This window comes from Corvus kubaryi, unplaced genomic scaffold (genome assembly GCF_017639235.1).
Source record: "Corvus kubaryi isolate FWS band 111438036 unplaced genomic scaffold, C.kubaryi_AGA036_p1.0 65021, whole genome shotgun sequence".
Taxonomy (NCBI): domain Eukaryota; kingdom Metazoa; phylum Chordata; class Aves; order Passeriformes; family Corvidae; genus Corvus; species Corvus kubaryi.
In genome coordinates this window covers 1-22,385 of record NW_024581700.1, presented here as the reverse complement: position 1 = coordinate 22,385, position 22,385 = coordinate 1, and the positions used below count along the sequence as shown (strand labels likewise).

The following is a 22,385-nucleotide window of genomic DNA, read 5'->3' as shown; positions in this document are numbered from 1 at the left end:
AGACATCCAGGAGAAAAATCTAAGCATTTTTGTAATGAACTAAAGCAAAGATATCTTACATGTTAACTTTTGGACAAGCATTCCAAGGCACAACATTTGGGATGTGTGGTTAAAGCACTTAGGAACTTAACTTCCGGAGAGCTGCTATAGGTTAGTCCAGTCTTTTCAAAACAAGAAGCCATGCATGTCAAGCTACAGTAAAATGACTTATGCAGGAAAGAATGTCTCCAAAGAAGAAAAAAAGCACACTAATTTAAACAGCTGATCCTGCCCTGGCCAAGGATGTCTTCTGGAATCCCTTCCAACAAATGCCAATATGCATTGTAAACATTATTCTGATGTGATAACTGGATTCATTTTTCTAATTGTGATCAAATTAAATTTCAACTTTTTACAGCTACAAACAACTTTTTCCAGTGTTTCCAAACATAATCAAAACATTTCATCAACATAATTTTAAGTTTCTAATCTCTAGAATCCACCTCTCAAATACTTTTAAATGCATCAATTGTTTAGCTTGATTTGTATCTTTCATCAACCATTTAGGCACTTACACCAATCCCTTCTGTGTGTGTGGGAAGACCCTAAGATCTGTTTGCAAATCCATTAATACATACATTAATGTCAGCTCCTTTCAAGAGCAGAAATTCCAGAATCTCAAGCTGTCCACAGTCTGCTGCATAGTGAAGAGGCTTCCTCCCACCTTCAAGTGTCCGGTTGACATCTTCACCCTTCAATATAAACATAATCTAATCAGCAGAATTTTAGAGCTAACGCATCAAGAAGAACCTGAAAGAAATCCAACACCTTCAAACATGCTGAAGAATGCTCCACCCAAATATTTCAGTCACTGCCCAAGAAAAATGAAAATTAAGTCACTCGATTTCTATTCCCTCACATCTGCATTTATGACTGTAAGACAACCTCGATCCCTTCTTCCATAGTGCATCTCAGGTGTAAGAGGTACCAAGTGCACTAGGTAACTGATGATTTAAAATAACCCAAACCAATTAAAATATCATTAGAGCTTGTACAAAATGCTCTCTGTGGCTCATTCTGCTTCTCCTGCCTCACAACTGGGATCAAAGTTATGTGGCTAAGTTACTTTATTGAAGTTCCTTTATCTGCTTCCTTGAATATTGAAGTTTTGCATAGTGAGAAACCAGCTGCATAGAAATAAGTCAGCATCGTAACTACCAGCAAGTGAGTCCAGGCCATCCATAATTTAAAACCCAATTATGAAACCACTCTGTTTTATAAATAGCACTTCCCAATTCTACATGATACAAACAAGTCTGAAAAGTCAACCAAATCAGGCCACAGGAAGTTGTATTCTAATGCCTCTCATACGAGTGGATTGAGACATCTCTTAAGGCGTAAACAAAATTTAATTTACTGAGTGCCTAATCAGCTTTGTTTCCTCACCTTGGGTTGTGCAACTAAGGATAAACTGATTTACTGCCCTTCATTAGTGTCAAGAAGTTACTGGAAACCAACTACAGACAAGCTGTGTGGTAAGTGGTTTCTCATTCCTATGTGCAAGGAATCTTAGTATTTTAGGAAGTGGCTAAATTTAGCATCATACCTCAAAGCCCTGCACCTCCACAGAAAAACAATCAGAAGATTTCAGCTGCAGCACCAATTCATACTTCTCTATGGAGCCCCTGCAGTTCCCTCACTCCTGTCCCAAATTTCTAGAAAGTGCACAGAATAGAGGGATTGACATATATCTTCCAGACATTACTTTCCTTCTAAGAATGGAAGAGAAGATTGCCAGAAGGAAATCTTATTCTGCTTTTGATGTTCTATATAATCAGAGATTTACACTACTAGTCAAATGACAAGATGACCTCGTTATTCTCCTCTCAATTCAATTATTCATAATATACCCTTGTAGCAGATAGCATTGTGATGTAGCTTCTCATCTGCTGAATTTCATTAAGTTCCAATAAAAAAAAAAATCATCCAGATCAAAGTAAGCTAATAGAACATAAATAGTCTGAAAAAGCATATAAGGAAGCACCATGTACTTATGTTGAACATTAAACTCTACCCATACTTTTATTTGCTCATGGACATTTCCCATCAATTTTAAAACAACTGGCATTTAAATAACCTATCATGTTTGCTGATACATTAGGGATTGGGTGCACAAGTTTGCAGAGCCAGCCTCATGAAAGCCATATAATAACTAACCCAAAAAGTCTCACCAACCCTTGTAAAGTCTGACACATGCCGAGACACAGTAAATATAGGAGCATGGGAGAAGGGCAGGCAAGCTAAGTCCTGGGACAGCACATAAAGTTCACATTCCAAAGGAAAGTTAGAATCATCACATTTTAAGATTAGGACAGTCCAGCAAAGCTCTCACTTCTTTAATCCTATAAATATTATTTGGCTCACTGGCTTATACTGTAGTAATTTTTCTTTGTTTTTAAAGAATAAAACAAAGATCCTCTGTTCTCTCCTAAGCTGGCTGTGGAATAAATTCCTGTTGGACAATGAACTTTCAGAGGGGAAAGAAAACCCACTTGAACTCCTAGTTTTTTTAAGATCCCTGTAAAGATGATGAAAACTTTTTTATAGGGGACTATCTAGCAAAAAGGCTGCAAATAGCTATGTCCCAAATGTAGGTTACATGGCATTGAATACTGGCACTGGGAACACATATCATCAACATTCAAAGTTAGACACTTTAGTCTGAATTAACAGAACAAAGACATTATGTAAGTTACAAAAATTAAAGAAAAAAACCCAAGTACTCCTATATTTTGCAAAAAACCAAGTCAAATATCCAGTTGTTTCAAAGGTGTGAAAAGCCACTGTACAACAGACCACTGAATGTTATAAAGCTTTACTTGGCCTTTCCTACTGCCAGTCCAAGAAATATAGAAGTACAAAGGGAAGATAAACCAATGTATTTAAGATAGAGGGATCAAACTCTGGCAAAACCACTTGTTTCAAATGCAGTCACTAACACATATACATCAAAAAACTTGCAGGCCTCTTCAGATAATTTCTCTCTGGGCTTTAGATCTATTTATACTGCCCAGGGCATCTCTCCGTAGGGCAAGCAGTGGTTTCCAAAGTGGAGTATGAAAACCCAGAGAGGTGTGCAAGAAAATCCACTGGGGTGTGAAAAGAAAATGTATTTTGAACTATTAATAAAATGTAAAAGTAGCGTTTATTTCATCTTTAGCACATGTTTAATTTCCATTTTTTCATAATTTCCATTGGGGTATGTTTTGTAATGCGCACATTACACAGTACAGGAGTACATATTGAAGTTGTCTTAAATATCAAGTTCCAATTCCCCTGCTCAGGGCCAAGTTGGATGGGGCTTTGAGCAACCTGGTGTAGTGGAAGGTGCCCCTGCCCACAGCAGGGGGGTTGTAACTCAATCTTTAAGCATAAGATAAAGACTTGAGCCCCCCCTCAAAAATAGTAAATCTCTGGTGAAGGTCTGACTAATTATGTCAGCACAATGAGACAATGTGGTCTCTCAAGCCCTGTCATAGGTCGGTGCAGGAAACAGCACCCCGGTAAGGATTCAAAGAAAAAAGTTCTCTCTATGTAAAGTTTTCCAAAATTACTGTGGTTTTGAATAATACTAGCCAAACATGTCATACTGAATGTTAGGAACTTGGGTATCAGCAATCTTAGGATGTGACAATTCTCAATACTGAACTCTGAGACAGCAAAGTGTTACCAATATACTGGTGGGCTGAAACTAAGCTGCTGAATGTTTACATGAAAAATTACCATATCCTGCAGAGGCATATGGTCAGAATCCACACGAACTGACAAAAAGGAGCATAATTTTTCCTTTGCACCTACAGGTGCAAAATCCTCCGTGCACTAGACCAAAAGTGACAGAACAATTCTTCAAGGAAGTTTTATGGGACTTCTGCCATCTTCTAGAGTCTAACAGAGCAGCAACAAGGTTAATAGTTATGAGAGTACTTTGAAGGAGATAGAATTAAGCCAGGATCAAGGAATGGTATCACCCTCAAAATAAAACATAGCTTCAGTCAAAGGTCATGCTACTCCTGAAAGAAGATTATTTATTTTCACTTTCTAGAGTAGACTCACAAATTCACTAACAATTGCGCAAGTATTTGTGCACAGCTTCAAAAAGTAATTTTCCCATGCAAAAGAAAAGACATGATCACCTCTTCAATGAACTTGCAGAATACATTGAGTTTAGTTAGCCAGCCGTTTAAGGCTAAGTCTGGCATAAACCACATCAGTACCATTTTTCTTTTCAGATCAAAGACCCAGGGTACCAGCTATGCAATAATGTTAAAAACCGGTTCAACACATGAACCATCAGAAACAGCAGTTCCCAGGTATTTGCTACAATCCCCTCTATTAAAATCTGATTACAGGTAAAGAAAAGCCTCTGTGAATCTCCAATTACTAAACAAGAAGACATGAAAGAAGACTTTTATGCCCTATTTCAAAAAGTCACATAAAATGGATAACAGGAGAATATTCAATTAGAAGGTCTTTAAGTATCAATGTCAGTTGAAACATGGCGATCAACTTTTCACTGAAGGACAGGAAAATAAAAACTGGAAGCTCACTTCCAAATACTTTTAAGAACTTTGCTTTTTAAGAGCAGGATTCATTACAGCTTCCTCTGAATGCAACTATCACCCACTTTCTGTAATGGAGCAATTTAATCCATAAAAAGATCTGTTCTACCTAATTTCTTAAGGGCATACTGTCAAAATTAGCTACTCTTGAACGTAATTCTTCCATTACCCTCTCTCTCACATTTTTCATGCTTTACCTTCTCTTGCCAATATACCTACACAAAATCCCTCATTATATCTCATGTCCTTTTCCACTTCAGCTCTAGTCAAGGCTTTGGATTTTTTAGTTCCATCCCTGCACACCCTGGGAAAGTGCCTATATTCTTCTTGGGTATCCACCCTCAACTCCAATTTTTATGCTTCCCCTCTTCCCACCTGAGCTTAGAGAAGAGTTCCTGACAGCCAAGCTGCCCTCCTGCACACCTGACGGATGTCCCAGAGTAATCTGGAAGGATCTGCACCTTAACAGCTACCCTCCATAAGTTGTGCCAAGTTTAATTCCTTTTTCTTTTGCAGCCCTTATTAATCAGAGTTTGTCCCTAATGCACATTATGACATCAGCTCCATGAAAATGTTGAATGAACAAGTTTAGTCATAAAGTATAAATTCTAAAGCTCATTATTTTCCAGGGAGATTATTTAACCACACCAAACTGACTCCATCCTTCAACAGCCCGTGCCTTTCTGTAGCCTTTATTACACAAGGCTGTATTCCATGCCTCCCTTTGTCTCCCCTAATCTGCCAACTCCCTGTTTTCCCAGCTCCTGCCAGTTGCAGAAGCATCAACTCTAAAGCCAAATGAGCTAAACTCAAGTTCAACCTCATCTAGCACCCCTACAGCACACTCCAGGTGCTTCAAGCACAGGCTTATTTTGCAGTGGCACAGGAACTGAAACCAAACCTGAGCCAGGTGTTCACGTGAGCACTGTGCTTTGTCAGAAGTGTTGCTCTAGAACATTACTGCCAGGCTATGAATGTCTCAGCTCACCCTCCACTTTAGCACCAATTTTCCTCCCATGTGGCAGCAACAGCTTCACTACTTCCAGCCACAGTTTGACCCTTCCAACCCCCACACCAGAATTAGAAGCTGAATGATGAATCCAATGAGGGAACTAACCAATGCGAGAATTTATTTGATAATTTTCTTCTTCCCTGATGAATCTGTTCCTTCATCTGTTCCATGACTTGGCACCTGAACACACCAGAAATTAGTAGCTGGGATTTACACTGCAGTTCTACCACAGGAATAGAAACTGAAAATTGCGGCCTCATTAAATCCTATTGCATAGGTTAACTGTATTAGTAGAGCAGTGCCTGTAATACTGGTGGCATTAAAATGCTCTTTCAGATTTAGAAACAACTCCATATCCCCATCTGTACTTATCCTGTCATGCAAAAATAACTGCATCTCCCCATTTCATGCATACCTTTCATTTTAGTTTTAATGAAGGAAATCAGATTCCATGCAGTCCGATGTCCTTAGAGTGCAGGGAAGCATCTTGTAGGAACTACTGTGTAATTCCTGCCTTCATTATTCTAGGAAAGCAAATAACTCACTGTACAGTCTGTTGCATAACTTCCACCTCTTTGCATACAAGGGATGGCCATCCTTACAGTGTACTAGATAACTCTGACATTTTAAATAAAGCAACAACTTTATCATTGCTATCTCAGTGGTAAAGAGGAAGAGGGAAAAATTCTCTTTCTATAAGGAAAAGTTTAAGCCCTATGGATGAGATATTTTGACTATCTTGCTGCATATTGAAAATACTACTTCCAAAAGCTTCATATTTACTGTCTTCCCCACAAGCCTTTGTTCATGCTGGTTGTATTACTTATTTTTAAAAATTCAAAGAGATTAAGTAAGATGGCAGAAGTAAACTGTAATTTATAGTGCTGGATACAATCTCAAGACATGTTTTGCTACAACAGAAATTATATTGGTATCCAGAGAATGAAATCTTTCCCTCCAATGTAAGTAATTTTTAGTTTTTAAATCAAACAAAGTGCCTGAAATGTTAAGTTCTATGTTTTGAAGTGGAACATATGTAAACTGAGGTTTGAAATCACTTTAGAACTATGTATTCCTTAGTGATCTGAAGGGAGAGCAAGCTTGGACAAATCATACCTTAGAAAAAATTATTAGCCATATACTCAAACAGTTTAGAAAACAATCTTGCACTTCCACAGTGGAACTGATTGTGTCTTAATCTTCCCCAAACACTCTATTTCATTTTCTCAGAGTTTGAGTCCGCTCACACCCCTTCAGTCATTCTCCAGATTCATTAATCACTGGAAAGACTTTAAAAAAACCCCACAACCCCACTCCCCCACCCCCCAAAAATCCACAAACACCAGGTAAATACTCTGAAGATGAAAATACATTGCTATTTTTGCCATTCTACTTAAATTCTCAGAATGCTTGTGTTCTAAGTACTTAAGCCAAAGTACTTTACTGCTTAACCTACCTTTGTTTCAGTTGTATGTTCACAGAGTTTTCAAGTGTTTACTGCTGCTACATCAGCTCTGGGGCTCACCTAACCAAAAGTTACCTCTCTAGGACTGAGGATGTAAACACCTTGAGAACCCTTAAAAACAATACAGCAGAAACAACTGAAAAACCCATCTTCTACACACAAGGTAAATCATTCTGCAATTTCTAAAATAACTGTGGGCTTAAAAATATTGTAAGCCAAGCAAAAACTTCAGTCCTTACTCAAACAGAAAAAACAAGATCATGTTTTTATGCAGCTAATCCATGGGTCATTAAACACTGGTGGTAACGAGGGAAAACTCAAATACTACACTTCCTGAAATCTGACTAATAATCTAAAAATATAAGGACAGTTTAATTCTACAAGCTTGTCAGTCTAGTGACTCATGTCATTACAGACTATTTATGGCTGAAAGGGAACTCTGGAGGTTATGTAGTCCAGCATTTGCTCAGAGAAGGTCCAATCAGATCAGGCTGCTCAGTTGAGTTCCACAGACCTCTGAGGACTGAGGACTAGACAAACCCTCCAGGCATAAGCCCTTCCCAGGGTTTGGTCATATTCACAGGGAAGTATTTTTTCTCTTACACCTAATTGGAATTTCTCACATTTCAAATTGAACTGTTGTCTCTTACAATTTCACTGTGCACAACTAAGCAAACTTCTCTATATCCTACCCTTTTTACAGAAAGATAATAAAATTTTCCCTTTACCTTCTTCAGGGAAAAATAAAAAACCCAAAAAAACTAACAACAAAACCCCAGAAAACAAACTACCACAATTCTAACAGCATCAGCTTGTACATCCTTCATCTACCAATAAAAATTGAGGTAAAAAAGCTTTTATAATTTTATCAATAGGTGCTCTGCTCCATAAAGCAGTAGCTACAGATCTTCCTGTGCCTTCCAGGTTCCTTACTAACGTCAATTGAATTTCAGCTGTCATACCTCCATCTCGGCGTATTTGTACAATGTTTCTAGATTCCTTCCACTGGACCATTTTGCTTGCCCCTTCTGAGTAGCTCTGTGTATTGGTTATAGATTCCTCAAAATATGTGCCCCAGGATGCAAGCTTCAGCATTGAAAAACACTCAGCATTTCTCATGCTCTCATGTAAGGGAATTCTGGGTTCTAAAGAAAGGCCCCTGAAGGATCTTGAGCTTCTTTGCTTTAGAAAGGCTGCAGTAACATCTCAACTGTATTCAAATAGCACACGTACAGCTAAGCACACGTTCAGTCCGGGCAGAGACTGGATTGAGAGCTGTCCTGGGGAGAAGGACTTGGGGGTGCTGGTGGAGGAGAAGCTTGAGATGTCTTGGCAAAGGGTGCTTGCAGCCCTGAAAGCCAAATGTATCACGGACTGGACCCAAAGCCATGGGGCCAGCAGGTCAATTCTTCCCCTCTTCACTCACGTGGAGTGCGGTGTTCAGCTCTGGGAAAGATTTAGATTAGATATTAGGAAGAAATTCTTTACTATGAGGGTGGTGAGGCACTGAAACAGGTTGCCCAGAGAGGTTGTGGATGGTCCATCCCTGGTGTTCAAGGCCAGGTTGGACAGGGCTCTGAGCAACCTGGTCTAGTGGAAGGTGTCTGTGTCCATGGCAGGGAGGTTGGAGCTAGATGATGTTTATGTCCTTTCTAACCCAAACCATTCTATGATTCTATGAAATAACAAAAGGCAAGCTGATCTTTCATCACAGCAACAAATTTTATAGGTTTCCTCCCCTGAATTATTCTTCCACAAATCAGTTGTTCAAGCACAGAACTGGAACCACAAATACTCTGTTTTTCAATTAACTTTGAAGACTTGAGAAGACCTAACACTGAATATTATGAGTTCAAACACAAAAAGCCAACACAGTAAGCTGAGTTTTACCAATGAAAACTCAACTGCTACTACCTCAGTTTCTTTACTATTGGAATTTTATCACTATTGAAACAATCCTTGGGTTTATGTGCAGAAGGACTAGATTTCTCATGTGACCCTGAAGAAGAGTGCTTTCCTACTCCTCAGTGTCTGCCTCTGGAGTGGTTCTGTATGGATTCCATTCCGTAAACCTGTTCTCTCCTAAAGCACTGATTCACGCACTGCCAACCTTAACTGCAAACTGGAACAAAAGGCACCTACAAACCCAAGAGATGTATTTTTATAGAATATGTTGAAGAAATCTGACAGCATTGCAGAATACCAGGTCTTAACACAGCTTGCTACACAAAAATAGTCGCCCTTAGGCCTTCACTTCAGTGATCCCACAACATTCCATCCAGTCTTTTGAGTAGTGTTGTAGTCCAACTTTTGCCCCCACCCCACAGAACAGTCTCCAAGGCTAAAAAGCAGCACTGACTTTGATGAAGTAGTTTTCATTCTTGCCAAGACAAACTGATTTAGCCAACCACAATCCACACTAGCACTTCCACAGGTCTGAATACTCTAAACACCTTTGAGTAGAAGAGAAAATAAATTAATTTCTTCTTCCAAGCTGGTTATACAATTTCCTTTAAATATTTTCTTATGCTAACTGAAACAAGCACCAGCCTGAAGCATTTTTTGTTGGGTAGAGAGGTTAAATATTTGCCTCTATGACAGGAACTGACACAGCTTTACATTTATCCAGTAGACAGACCCTCACATCATCAGCCTTAATACAAATCTGAAGGTAACTGAACCACCAGTTCAGTACTTCAGACAAGGAAACCATTTTTGTAATCTTTTGTGTATTTCAACATAACACTAGTCTAATGTGTTTTCACATTCCCATCTGTTTTTATTAACTAAGAGCAAAAACAATTCAAATGACAAGCTCAAAACAAGTCAGTGCAGCATATAATTTAAACTTCTGTACATTTTTTTTCCTCTAAGAGAGAAACCTCTTGACATATGATGCCTCAGGTACTGCAGACCTAAGAACTGGGCAGAGCAGATGGAGAAGATAAATTTCACATTTCCACTCAACCCACTGTATTGAAAAAACTACTGAAACAATGCAGGAGGCCTACGAAGAAGCAACAGTATTTTATCATTTCTGCTCAGCAAGTTTATTGAGTCTCAAGTTTTCTTGTCTCTATCTTCTGATTCACAAGAAAAATGACCCTGTTTCCCTACTTGTCAATAATATTCAAACCAAGAGCAAGAGTGGAACCTGGTTAAATAACTAATAACTCAAAGTCTGGGTTAAGTCCAGAGAGCAGAAAGGGAAGTAAAAAGATTAATGTTGTAAACTGTGAATCGTTGATGATTTTGAAGCCGATTTCTTCAGTTAAAAACTCGCCGTAAGATCTTGCCAGAGCCGAGGAAATCAACTCACTGTAACTCTAAGTAGGCAGTTTCCAATGGCAACTGCAAAAATTTTGTGCCGGATCCAAATTTTCATGTGAATCCCCTACATTTTGAAAAATTACTTACCTTCGGTCCACCCCAAAAAAAGTAAATGTACCCTGGCCTCATTCAGCCTGCACAGAGAGACAACTGCTGTTGCTGCTCAGTGGTTGAGCGTATTCTGACCATTCCAGTAGTTTTCCAATGGTAGCCTGAGTGGACTACTGAACTGAAGCAAATGACCTAGATTTATTGTATGGGATAACTACTTTCCACTTGGAGAATTTCAGAAAACCTTGAAGTCCTTTGGTTTTTGTTTAACAGCTGAGAGTAACTGCATTAGTCAAGCTGTCCTACTGATTATTTTTGTGTTTACCCTCAGAGATATTAAATAACATCTTTTCAACACTTCTGGTGTTTTATTCCCTGTCCTCTAAATGTTATAATTTGAGGGAAAAAGGAATTTTCTCCCAGATGTCTTCTTTCTACCCTGCATGCTTTGGGGAATATATGGGACAAGCTGTCTTTACACCTCCCCCTTATCACATCTTACTGAAACAAACAGAAATACCAAAAAAATCCTGCAGATAGTGATCAAAAACCAAATCCAAGTTAGCAGATGTTGAGAAGGGAACTTGAATACAGAAAGTTAAATCCTACGGAAAAGGCTGCAGACACAAGTATCAAATTTTCCTTATTTTTCTGGATTCACTTCTAGTATTTGCTATTAGTTTTGCCTGCAATATCCAACTGAGTTTCCATTTTTAAAAAGATGAAAAAAAGGCTACTCAAAGAATTTCAGCACAACATTCCCCCAAAAAGACCCTCATCAGTTTATCCAAAAGAGGTTTCTGTTCTGAGGACAGTGTGTGTCTTCCCAGTTAGCATTTTACAGCAAGGTTTACAACCAGAGCAGACAGATGTAGATGTCCATGTAAAAAATGGATATCTACTTTGCAATTCTCTACTCTAGGAGAAGCCTTAATTGCTAATAATAACACCAATAGTTGGTCTATAAAAGTTAAGAAAATGAATTATGAACCTGATGATGAATTTTGCCTGTCTTGATATGGTATCTAAAGAACTCTGAAAAGCTTTTAAAGCACTGCTACACTTGTTGTGGCTTAAGCCAACAAAAAGGTGCTTACCAAGGCTTACTTTTCAGGTTTTGTTAGTGGAAAACAAGTATCTAGCTTACCCACCATAATCAAATGCAATCTGAAGTCCTTTGTCTCAGTAAAACGAATACAATTCCAGAAACAACTGCTAAATAAACTGAACTACTGAGCCATCTGTGCTTCAGTTGTATCAGCATTTTGGGAGACAAACAAACCTGGTACATGAGTTGTTCTGTAGAACAGTAATGAACCAACTGTTTCCTAGCTACAGCTTCTAGAAGCTTGTGCTACAATCCCAGCTTCAAAGATGTGCTAAACACACGTTATTGAAAACAGTTGTTCTCCCCTTCCCAAAATCCTTAATCTGTGCAAGACTTGAGCGAGAAATAATGTAACCCACTCACTATTTGCACTAGCAAGGGATGAAACAGGAATGAAGGGCCTAGTTGTGCAGCTTCTCTCAGCTCCTATGAATTTCCATCTATAAGTTTGGCCCAAAAGCACCTGTTTCTTAGTTAGGCAACAGCTCAGAGTAATGGCAGCAACTAGTTCTGACACCATAAACTGTTGCAGACAAAGGTATTATTACTCTGTTCAGATTACCTCTTTAATTGATAAAAGCGCACCAAATATTCTGGATCATGAACTGAAACAATCAAAGATCAGACACTTTCCACTGTCTCTGCTTAGAAAGACTGTTAGAATTTGGAGTGAAAGTTAAAACGCTTCAGTTAAAGCATCAGGACTCGCCTACCAGGTACGATATGGGGGCAAAACATCAATAAAAGCCTTTAACCATTAATTCTGAAAGAACTGCAGATCAATCTAACAGCTTTGTACCTTAAGTTGACATAAGCCTAACGTTCACTTTAAAGAGATGTGTTAAGTACTGCATCTACTGAACACAGTGCAATGTCCATTTTCATAGGCAACACTGGGCTGGCCTAAAACCGTTGGATTTTTCATTCCAGAAGTGACTGACCAGACTGTGTTTTACCACTGCATTTTGGACGATGCGGTTTGGATGACACCTACTCTAAGGGTATACTAAGGAGAAGATATTCCAGCCCACACGCATGCAAGATGATTTCTAAACAGGAGCCATCAACCACATCTAAACCAAGAATCAGAGCAGTAATTGTCTCAGTAATTCAGTACCATACCATCAGCAAACTGACAACAGACAACACTATGAAAACAGAAAAATCTACAAAACATCTGATCCTACAGTTTCACACAAAATCAAGCTTAACATGCTAGAAATTGCTCCAAAACTTAAGCAGCTGAGCAAAGGATCCCAGCCATTACCATGCAGTCTGCACTGAGTTGTTAACTCCCAATTAAAACACTTTCAGTTTCTGGAGGAACCCACATCCAAGTTCTGCATTAAACTGCTCAGGACATGTTTGTCCCAGGAACGAACAGGAAGTGGATGTTTTCCTTTGAGGCAAACACTCGGCGCCAGCTACTGAGTTTCAGTTTCAATAGATGCCAGCTTGATACTTTGAATTCTCTGCATGATCTGAAGACACAGTAATTAAAAAACCCCGCAACAATAATAAATGTGAATTCTCAAAGCTCAGGTTGTACTGTATCAGGAAGATATGACAGAATAAACAGGAAGACGAGTGTACCTCCCAAAGATTATTGCTGTGGTTGAAAAACCCCTGAATTCAAGTGCGTTAACTGGGGCTTAGCACCATAAGCACGAATTACTTCTCCAGAAAATGAACAAAAGGTATGTCCAAGGCAAAATCAAGTGTTCTATCAAATCCAAAGCAATGAAGCTTAGCTTCTAAATAGGTATTCCTTTAAGACTAACATGCATTATTTTCCTGTGCACATTGAATTTACATTTTCTTCATTCAGCAATGCATAAAAAGATATGAAATGTCAAAAGCAGCATTAATGAGTTCTAGAAGTTGTGTGCCTTAACACAGAGTTTTGTTGACATGATGAAGCAGTTGGTGAATGGAATAATGCAACAACAAAACACGGAAGCAAAAAAACTTGATCAGAAGAGCTATTTTTACATCCATAAAATAAATGCTGCTTTCTAAGCAGTATATACTTAAAAACATATGCATTAACAACTACAGAATGGCTCCCTAAACCAGTTAGACACGCTTGGAATATTCAGCTTCACTGTAATACTTTTATTAAAACTTACAAATATTGGTATTGCACTTTTAAGTTTGAAATAATCCACCTACAAAAGTTAAGGTATTTTCTCCAGATTTCCAGGAATTACTGTTGAAAATGCTTTAGTAAATACAGTCTACTAACTTGTCACAGGACAGGAACTAAAGACTGTATTTCATATTATACTCTCATTAGAGGAGTCTATTTTGAAAGTAATTATATTTACTGCCATTATGCCCAAGATAAATTTAAATAACAGACAATTGCTGGTTTTATCACAACCCAAATTCAAGTTTTTTAAACCTTGCTAAACATCCATGACTTTAGCCAAGAAACAGTTAATAGTATTATTGAAGTTATTGAGAAGTAATATTGAAGTTATTTGTTGTGAGTTTGTTTGGTTTTTTTTAATACAGGGCATACAGAGATGCAGATCGCACCTCACAGGAACTCTCCTAAACTTTTTTATTTAAGGACTTTCAATTGCATTACCTGAATCAAGCACTGAAAGTATTTTTGAACGAACAGAAAAATACTTGTTAAACATTTATTGCCTATGGTATTTGCTTTCATAGTGTCATTAACAAATCAGTTTAAATGAGAGATGCTGATGGTAACTGTTCTATGGACAGCTCTCTATCTGTTGTCTCAAATGGCCTAACAGCTCATCTTTCCTGCTTGAAGGTAATCACTAATTTATAGGTCACACGTGTGTTAAAAAGCAAGTTCATAAACGACCCGAGTTTGGGAAACGACAATATCAGTCATTCAACAGCAATTATCAAGACTCGATCTTAGCTCATCAGAAACTTTGAGCACACAATTTTGTTGTATAAACTGACTCAGAACATTCTTTGAACTTTGGCTGAAAAGAGTGACAGGGCCGTCTCCAGAACACCTAGGCAGTGATGATTTGGTCTGCTCAGTTTATTAGCCATCACGTGCAATTACTCTCTTTGATTTCCAAAGCATGGATGAAAGCTAAGTAAAATGATTTCCCCATTTCCCTTCTGGCCTGTAACCAGCGAGGAAGGCAGCAATGTATATAAGTGAAGACAAAACTGCATATTTTAATTCTTGGTGCAGCAAGAAAGACACATAAATTCTTTCTTTGGAGATATGCAATGCCCTTGGCAGACAGTGTATCTGAACCGAGCTACAGAATTACATTGCATAAGAAATACTAACAAAGACTCTAAAAATGGGCAAAGTGCTAAAAGCACCAAACCCCAAGTCCCCCCAGCTACTTCAAAGCCGTATTTCATGTGCATTATGAGTTTTCAAGACCATATTTTTCTTTCCCTTCCTACTCTCTTTCATCAGAATTTCAGTTGCTTTTGGGGAAACAAATTATTTGCTATCCTCGTCTTTATTAAAAAGAAGGGGAGGGAGAAGTCCAAATAAAAAAAATCCACAACAAAAAAAACCCCCACAAAACACACACGAGTACATTCCAATGAAACAGAGAATTAAGAGGAGAACTGTAGCTTGTTCAGTAAGACTTATTAGTACTGATTGCATTCCAAGTCAAGGCAGCAACACTACAGATACCAGTTCCTTAATCATTTAAATGGAAGTATTGTTTCCCTCCCCATCTCTAGCATGTGATTGTAGAATTTGCCATCACTGGTCCCAATCAACACAGGCTTTAACACCAGTATGCTATTAAAAAGAAATCAATATCATACCCAGCCCCCAATAAAGGTTTTAAACTCATTTTAATATGAGCTGCACTGATTTGTACCTGCCCCTCCTCATAATGAGCTAAAGCAGAAAAACATCTAATTGTTCAAAACTGCTGAAACTGCAACTTGTAAGAAAAACAACTGTTGTATAACCAACCGGTCAGTTATTGGGACTTATTAATTCCAGTTCATGCTTTTGTCCTAGCAATAGATCTGTCTATGGAAATGACAACTGCTTCTTTCCACAGAATCGTACTGGGAAATTCAACATTCATTTTGATACGGAGGGGTTGAAAAATTAGGAATAACACAAGCCTTCAACTGGAGAAGTGGGCACATTAGGTAGAAAGAAGTAACTTTGCTCACACTTTTGCATGGACACATTCAGAAGTTCAAACAAGCATAAACATAAAGCCATAAAAAACCCTTCTAAACTCAACTGATGCTGCACACAAAACTGTATCCCTGACTTTAGCAATACAGCTGTATACAACCTCAGGTTTTCTGTATCTTTCCTAAATTTTCTCTTCTGACCTTTGATCAGACATAAAAATTCTTGGACATGAGAACCCTGAGTCCATGATGTTCTCCTTGAACTTAAGTAGAATATTTGACCTTCAAGTCTTGGTATTTTACCAGCTAAGCCTACGGTCCTTCAGAAAAAGCACATGGAAGTTGTTTGGTCTATTGAGAACTATCCAAAGGAATCCTTATTTATGCATTGGGAAAGATCCACTCATTCAGTATTTTTACTTACGTGGCCTGCATGAGTCACCAACGCCATGGTACCCAAGTCAACATCCAATGCACAATCTTCACATCTAACACAACTTTCCATATGCTATTCCAAATGGATACAGATACATACCACTGCAGAACTCTTGGACTTTTAGCGAACTCACTGTTCTCTTGGACTTTTAGAAAGCTTAGCTTATCTCCTGTAAGCCTTCTTGTTGAAGTCAAAATTAACTAACTGAGCTATGCTTGAAAAACAAGGATTTATTAAAGATAAAACTGATACAAGAGGAAAAAAACATGGTTAGAATAAGGGAGGGCAGAAAGAAGGAAAGCAGTAGTAGAAGTAAATATTTTCCTCACATCACTGCATTCTCTGATTGTTATTCATAACCTATTCTCAACTTTGACTGTCATACTTAGGAATGCATATGCTCTATACCACAAACTTGGACAAAACAGGATACATTTCAGAGATAAAATTTGCTTTCAATTTAGGGAATGGAATACATTAGCACATCAGCAAAAAAAAAAGTTTAAATTCAATGTTTTATTACAATCTGGTCTTAATAACTCTACTTTTTGCAGCAACCATACATTAGGCACAGGACAAGTCAGCATGGTAAGAACAGCCCAGACAGAATCAAGTGAGGAAGTACTTAACTTGGGGTTTTTAAGCATAGGAAGGTCAATTATGAATCACTTAGGCAATATGTTAAAGCCACCAAGACTTTCAGAGCAGAACTCAATGAACAAAATCACCACAGCCTGACATCAACACCTCAAAGAAAATACTACATTTAGCAGTTCCAGATTCATGATCATTCAAATGATCGCAGCTGGAATGAGCTCCATTTACATTTCAAATTGAAATGGATGAAGAATCAGTTCTATCTGTATCTTCACAAAGAGGACAGATTTGAGAATCCTGGGATGTTCATTCAGGCACTGAGTCACACATTCCACTGCAATGCCAGGTTTACAGGCAAGTTTGTTACTCCATGCTGTTCCTATAAACTACTTAAGAACTGATGCACAAACTATTAATATCTGTGAATAATTCTTTGCCACATGTCCTCAGACTCTCTTGGATCAGACTGTGGAAATTAATTAGCCATCCTGAAGAGGTGGTTTTCAACAGCTTCATTCATTTTATTGTACACACTACTTAGAAGTGGGAGCCGTGCTGTGTTTTTCTGAAAGTTTTTCTAGTACATTCCTGGTATTTTAGTTAAGAGAAACTCCACCATGAATATGAAACCTACTAACAGCAGCTTACAGTAGCAAACAACTCTTGTTACATAAAAGAAAGATTCAGGTCATCATGTTCAAATTTGCAAAATGTAAATTGAACACCAAGTTTAATTAGAACTAAGCAGTAAAACAGAATTATCTTTAGCAATCACACTTCAGCAGACTCAACAGTAATCAAGTGGAAAATAACAGAAGTCCTAGAATCTCCAGATAAAGACAAACCTACATAGTAGAATTGTTGTTACAATACAGAGACATCCAAGAGGCCCCACAGGGAAAAAGCTCAGTCCAGCAGCTCCCAGGTCAGGGCTAGCTCTGATATGCTCCTGGACATACTAGTGAGGTATAGCTACCCTGCACTGTAATCCAGACAGGCTTGCAGGCTGTCACTCAAGAGCAGGAAACCTGTTACCCGACCAGAGGCAATCCAGGTATCAATGTAGCCATAATAATAATAATGCACACTTCAGCATTCAGCATGGTGAGACAAGGTGAATTTCAATGTATCCGTGGTATGCTTTATCTGTAAGCCAAGTTATCCACCATATATAGCAACCATTTAAGTACTCATTTTCATTTAGTTTGTAACTGAAGGTGTAGAAGTCGTTGGAATGGACACTGAAAAGAACAGAGGTTACCTCCGAGAATTAAAAGCTATTTATTCCTCCATGTTAATCTTTCTTCTTGCAGATATATATTGAAGTCTCTTCTCTTTTTCACAACACTTAACTATACCCCTGACTGCTGCTTCTAAACATTTTTTTTTAATTTTAGCCACTCTAGTTAGTTTATAGCAGTAGCCAAGTTTTATGCATTTCTCAAGACATATGCATTTCTCAACATAGGTGGTAGCTGTTGTCCAGATGAGTTACCAGAGATCCTCCAGGAATTTGGTTTTGTTTGTTTTGTTATTTAAAAAAAAACAAGACTCCACACCAGAAGTGCCTATTAGACCACTTTCTACAAACATCCATTTCACAGCCAACCATCACTTCAACCTCCCAGTCCTCTGAGCAGTAAAAATCTGGTGCTTCCAGTTTGGCTGCCTGTCCTATCTTCTTATGGTATTAGGTTAGTTGATTTACCAAACTTAACTGTAAGCAGTGGTAGGTTTAGGAAACGATGTAAGGGATTAAAGCAGCTCATGAACTGGGGAATTCTCAGTTAAGCTACAGGAGATGAAATTACTTCAGAACAAACTTTTATTGAAGCCTTTCCTACAAATCTAAGTTTATCTTGCCACAAACTTTATGCCTAGTGAGTAAGAGAAATTGTACGTAGCCTCAAATCTACTGCTGATTGGAAATGCTTTGGGCACATACTGACAGAGAAGTAAGTCCTTTCTAAGCAACTGCATAGTTTAATCTAATTCTACTGGGGAAGAAGACTAAAGAAAAGGAAAAAGAGCTAACATCATTCATGTTAAGAAATTCTGTAGGCTTAATGTAACTTGCTCTTCTTCTAACTAGTACTTTTTAACCCACTCCCTACCTCGAGGGAGGTAAATTTCTCTCAGCTGCGTGGGTCCTCCTCATCCATTAAACTGCACATTCATCTGTTCCCACGGAAGTTTCTGCTTTCTTGAGGAATTTTAAAAATTTGAGTGGATGTATGTGGGAAGAGTGCAGAATTCCTTCAATCCCTTAGATTCCTGTATGCACCTCTGAAGCCAACATATGCCGGCTATATTCAAAAGGAAGATATCAAAGAAAGCAAACAGTAAAAACTACTTTTTAATCTAGTCATCATAAAAATAGCTGACACTACTTAACTGTTGGCATAACACACTAGATACAGTATTTCAGGAGAAATTTACATTTACCATAAAGAAAAAGTTGACAGTGTTGCAAGCTGAGAAATGTAGATGCTAATATGATGTCTCTTACAGAAACAGAAAGAAGTCTTATAAGACGATTCAAATGATAAAAATAATCTTTCATATTTTCATCAAATAGAAGCCAACAATATCTGCCAAACGCAGACTAGCAGCACTAAGATGTCTTTTGCTAAGCAACAAAGCAGGATCATTTGGCACTGCCTGTTTCATTGCCACCCCTCAGAACTACTCTTTCTGTGAAAAGTTTTTTTCCTGAAGAAAGTGTGTTCAGGAGAATGCAAGATCCCTATGTAGAAATACATAAAATGCAAATGGATACTCTTGCTTCTGTTTCTATATCCTTTCTTTCTCCAGGAACTGTTGAAGTGGCAGAAACATTCTCCCTGGTACTTACTAACCAAACCTCAGATAAAAGAACAAAAAAGATGACTCTAAAGACAGAACCTCCACAGCTTATTACACACAAGTGAAGAAAAGTCATGGCTGATTAAGAGTTCAACTCCTACAGTTCCGCTGATAACATCCATTTATACTATTATTTTTAAACCACCCAGGTTCATCTAGTTAGCATTTCAAGCCTTGCCATTCACACATGAAACAAAATCAGAGGTCAAACCCTTCATGTGGTAATTGGTGGAAAAGCTGCAAGATTATAGTTAAAGGCTGTATTGTTTCCAAACAAATAATGAGGAAACAAGACTAGAACAAGAAACCAAACAAATGAGAAGTTGGGAAACAAAAGTTTCAGGAAGATAGACAAGGAAGAATTTTACGAAAATGAAGTCTGTAAGATATATGACTGCCTCCCCCATTACAGGGAGAGGAAATTTCTGCCACTGCAAAGTTTATATAAGTAAAATTCCTGAACATGAAATCATACATAAGAGCAGGAAAGCAGCAGGGAGCAGAAGCCACATAACTGATAAGGAACAAAGTCAGAAAGAACATACAGCACAGAACACTTTCCTGAGAACTCTAGCTACCAAAGCATGATTTGCCTTCACATAATTCATTAATCTCAGAACTGAGAATGTGAAGTTCCAGCTGAGGCTTCTCCTACATTCAGATGATTTACAGAGTTCTCTTGCCCCTCTTCAATGTACATTTCCTGCTGTACAGTAAAACATAAACTCATTCTTGTACTCTTTTCTTCCCTGAAGGCATCCACCTCTATTTCATTTACCTTCCCAAAACCCACCTACCTGCACCTCTGTAAAACTTACAAAAAATTAGACAAAAAAATTTAACAAACCACTAGGAAGGATGAGGATAAGTCAAAGCTTGCTTATATAAGCGTTGTTTCCACAGGAAACCAGCCTGAGAGTTTACTAGCCCACAGTCTGTCAAAGAAACAGAAAAGACTGAAAACATTTGACTTCTTGTAGGTTAACAACTGAAGACAGAACACATACTTCCAAGTGGGAGAAAAGTATGACTACAATTAGATCACAAACCAACAGAAAATTCCCAGAGTTTATTCACCTTCTACATTACAAGCAACGTAAGATTGCTCAAGGATTGCAGGCCTCTTTTACTCGAATCATCTAACCCCAGTAAGTATCTCTCTTTTAAGGATTTCTGCCTCATTAGTGCAGTTAGATGACAGCCTTCAGCCTCTTTACTACAGCAGCATCCAGGCTGGTTCAAGCCTCCTTCAGTAGCAGATGGAACCAAGTATTTGACTCTGCACTGAAGCAGATGAAGAGTGATCACATAAATCCATTTTGCTACATGAGTCGCAATGCCACTCAGGAAGAGTGGGAATATAAAAAAAGCTTTCTAATTAGTACTGTAGTGAACTTGTAGATATAAACTGAACCAAGACAGTTATTACCAAAGTTATTGCCTCAGCAAAAGATACACAAGGATCCAGTAATTATTAGTGTATAGTGAATTTTCTAGATTCACATGGAAATCCTTTAAAAGCTGTAGGAAGAATCCAAATATGCTAATGACATGCTCTGCAAGTCCCCAGATCTGAGACGATATTAGACATACCAATGGACTACCCAACTTTATTACACAGACACAGGTACACAGCCTTTAGCAAACAGTTGAAGTGGGATAATTACATTATTCCCAGCTACTTCCTCAAGAACTTTATACACAGAGCATGTGAGTGCACAGCCACTTCGATGCAAAGTCCAGAAGCTTAGCTGGAACTGTCAGAGAAGACTATTCAGGCTAAGCTGTTGGACTTTGTACTAAAGCAGCTAGAAGTACTTGCACACTTTTCTTTTTGCCAGAAGCGCTACAAGTTTGTGAGTTGACAGCTGGAGTAGAAAGGACTTAAATCATCACGGCAAGTTGTGTCAGCATGTGTCAAGTTCCCAAAGACAATCACTGACTTGTTTGAACATCTAAATAATTACAGGTAAATTATATGTATACCTCTGCTCTGGTGTAAAAGTTCCCAGACAATATTCCTGAACAGTAAGGATTCACTGAAGCAGAATGTTGCCCGTATGCACTTTTCCCACACACCTCAGTGACAGGAGAAGGCAAATGAGGACAGAATGCAGCTTTCAAATACTGCCACGTACCTGAGGACTGTTCAACCATCACACAGGTGTCTGCTGTTCCTGCAGCATTCGCCCTAACTAGGTATTAACACACTTCCCAGAAGGTTAATGAATTAAGCCTCAGCACACCCGGTAGCTTAGCATCACCCTATTAAGGATGAGCCCTGAGGCACAGGGGGGAAGGATAACCAAACCGAGGCCACAAATCCACACGAGATCAGCGAGGCAGGGCTGGGATCCTGGCTGTCAATCCATTTAAGTTTCACGTACTGACACAGAATAACTCCACCGGCAGGCGCGAGGGGCGGCTGGGGGCAGGAGGGAAGGAGGAAGCCCAGGAACTGAGAGGCCCCGCGGAGGGGGAGGGGGCCCCCAGCTCCGCACAGAGCTCAGCGAGCGCCCGTGCCCGCCCAGGCCGCGGCTCCCGCCGCCCCGGCCCCATCCCGGGGGCTGCGCACACATCCTTCCCTCCTCCGCCCGCAGCGCCGCCTCCCCCACCCCGCACCACCGCCACCTCCTCCTACCTTGGCCACGTAGTCCTTCACCTCATCCAAGTCTCCGTTTTTGAGGGCCCACATGAACTCCTTGTCGGACATCGCGGCCGCCGGGCAGGAGGACGCGGGCGGGCGAGACGGCGAGGGGCCGGCGGCAGCTCCCGGGAGCGCGGGCGGCGGCGCGGGCGGCGGG

The 22,385-nt window shown here is 39.1% G+C and overlaps 1 protein-coding gene across 1 annotated transcript in view; it reads right to left on the bottom strand.

The window, feature by feature from the left end:
• Positions 1 to 22,379, bottom strand: part of LOC121672866 (myotrophin) — a 30,688-nt gene extending 8,309 nt beyond the window's left edge. Inside the window, exons 1-2 of the mRNA XM_042045767.1 lie at positions 22,223 to 22,379; positions 618 to 731 (exon numbers count right to left, since the gene is read on the bottom strand). Coding sequence (XP_041901701.1) covers positions 618 to 731; positions 22,223 to 22,294 — 186 coding nt within the window. The 5' untranslated portion in view covers positions 22,295 to 22,379. The remainder of the gene's footprint in view (positions 1 to 617; positions 732 to 22,222) is intronic.
• Positions 22,380 to 22,385: the final 6 nt, after the last annotated feature.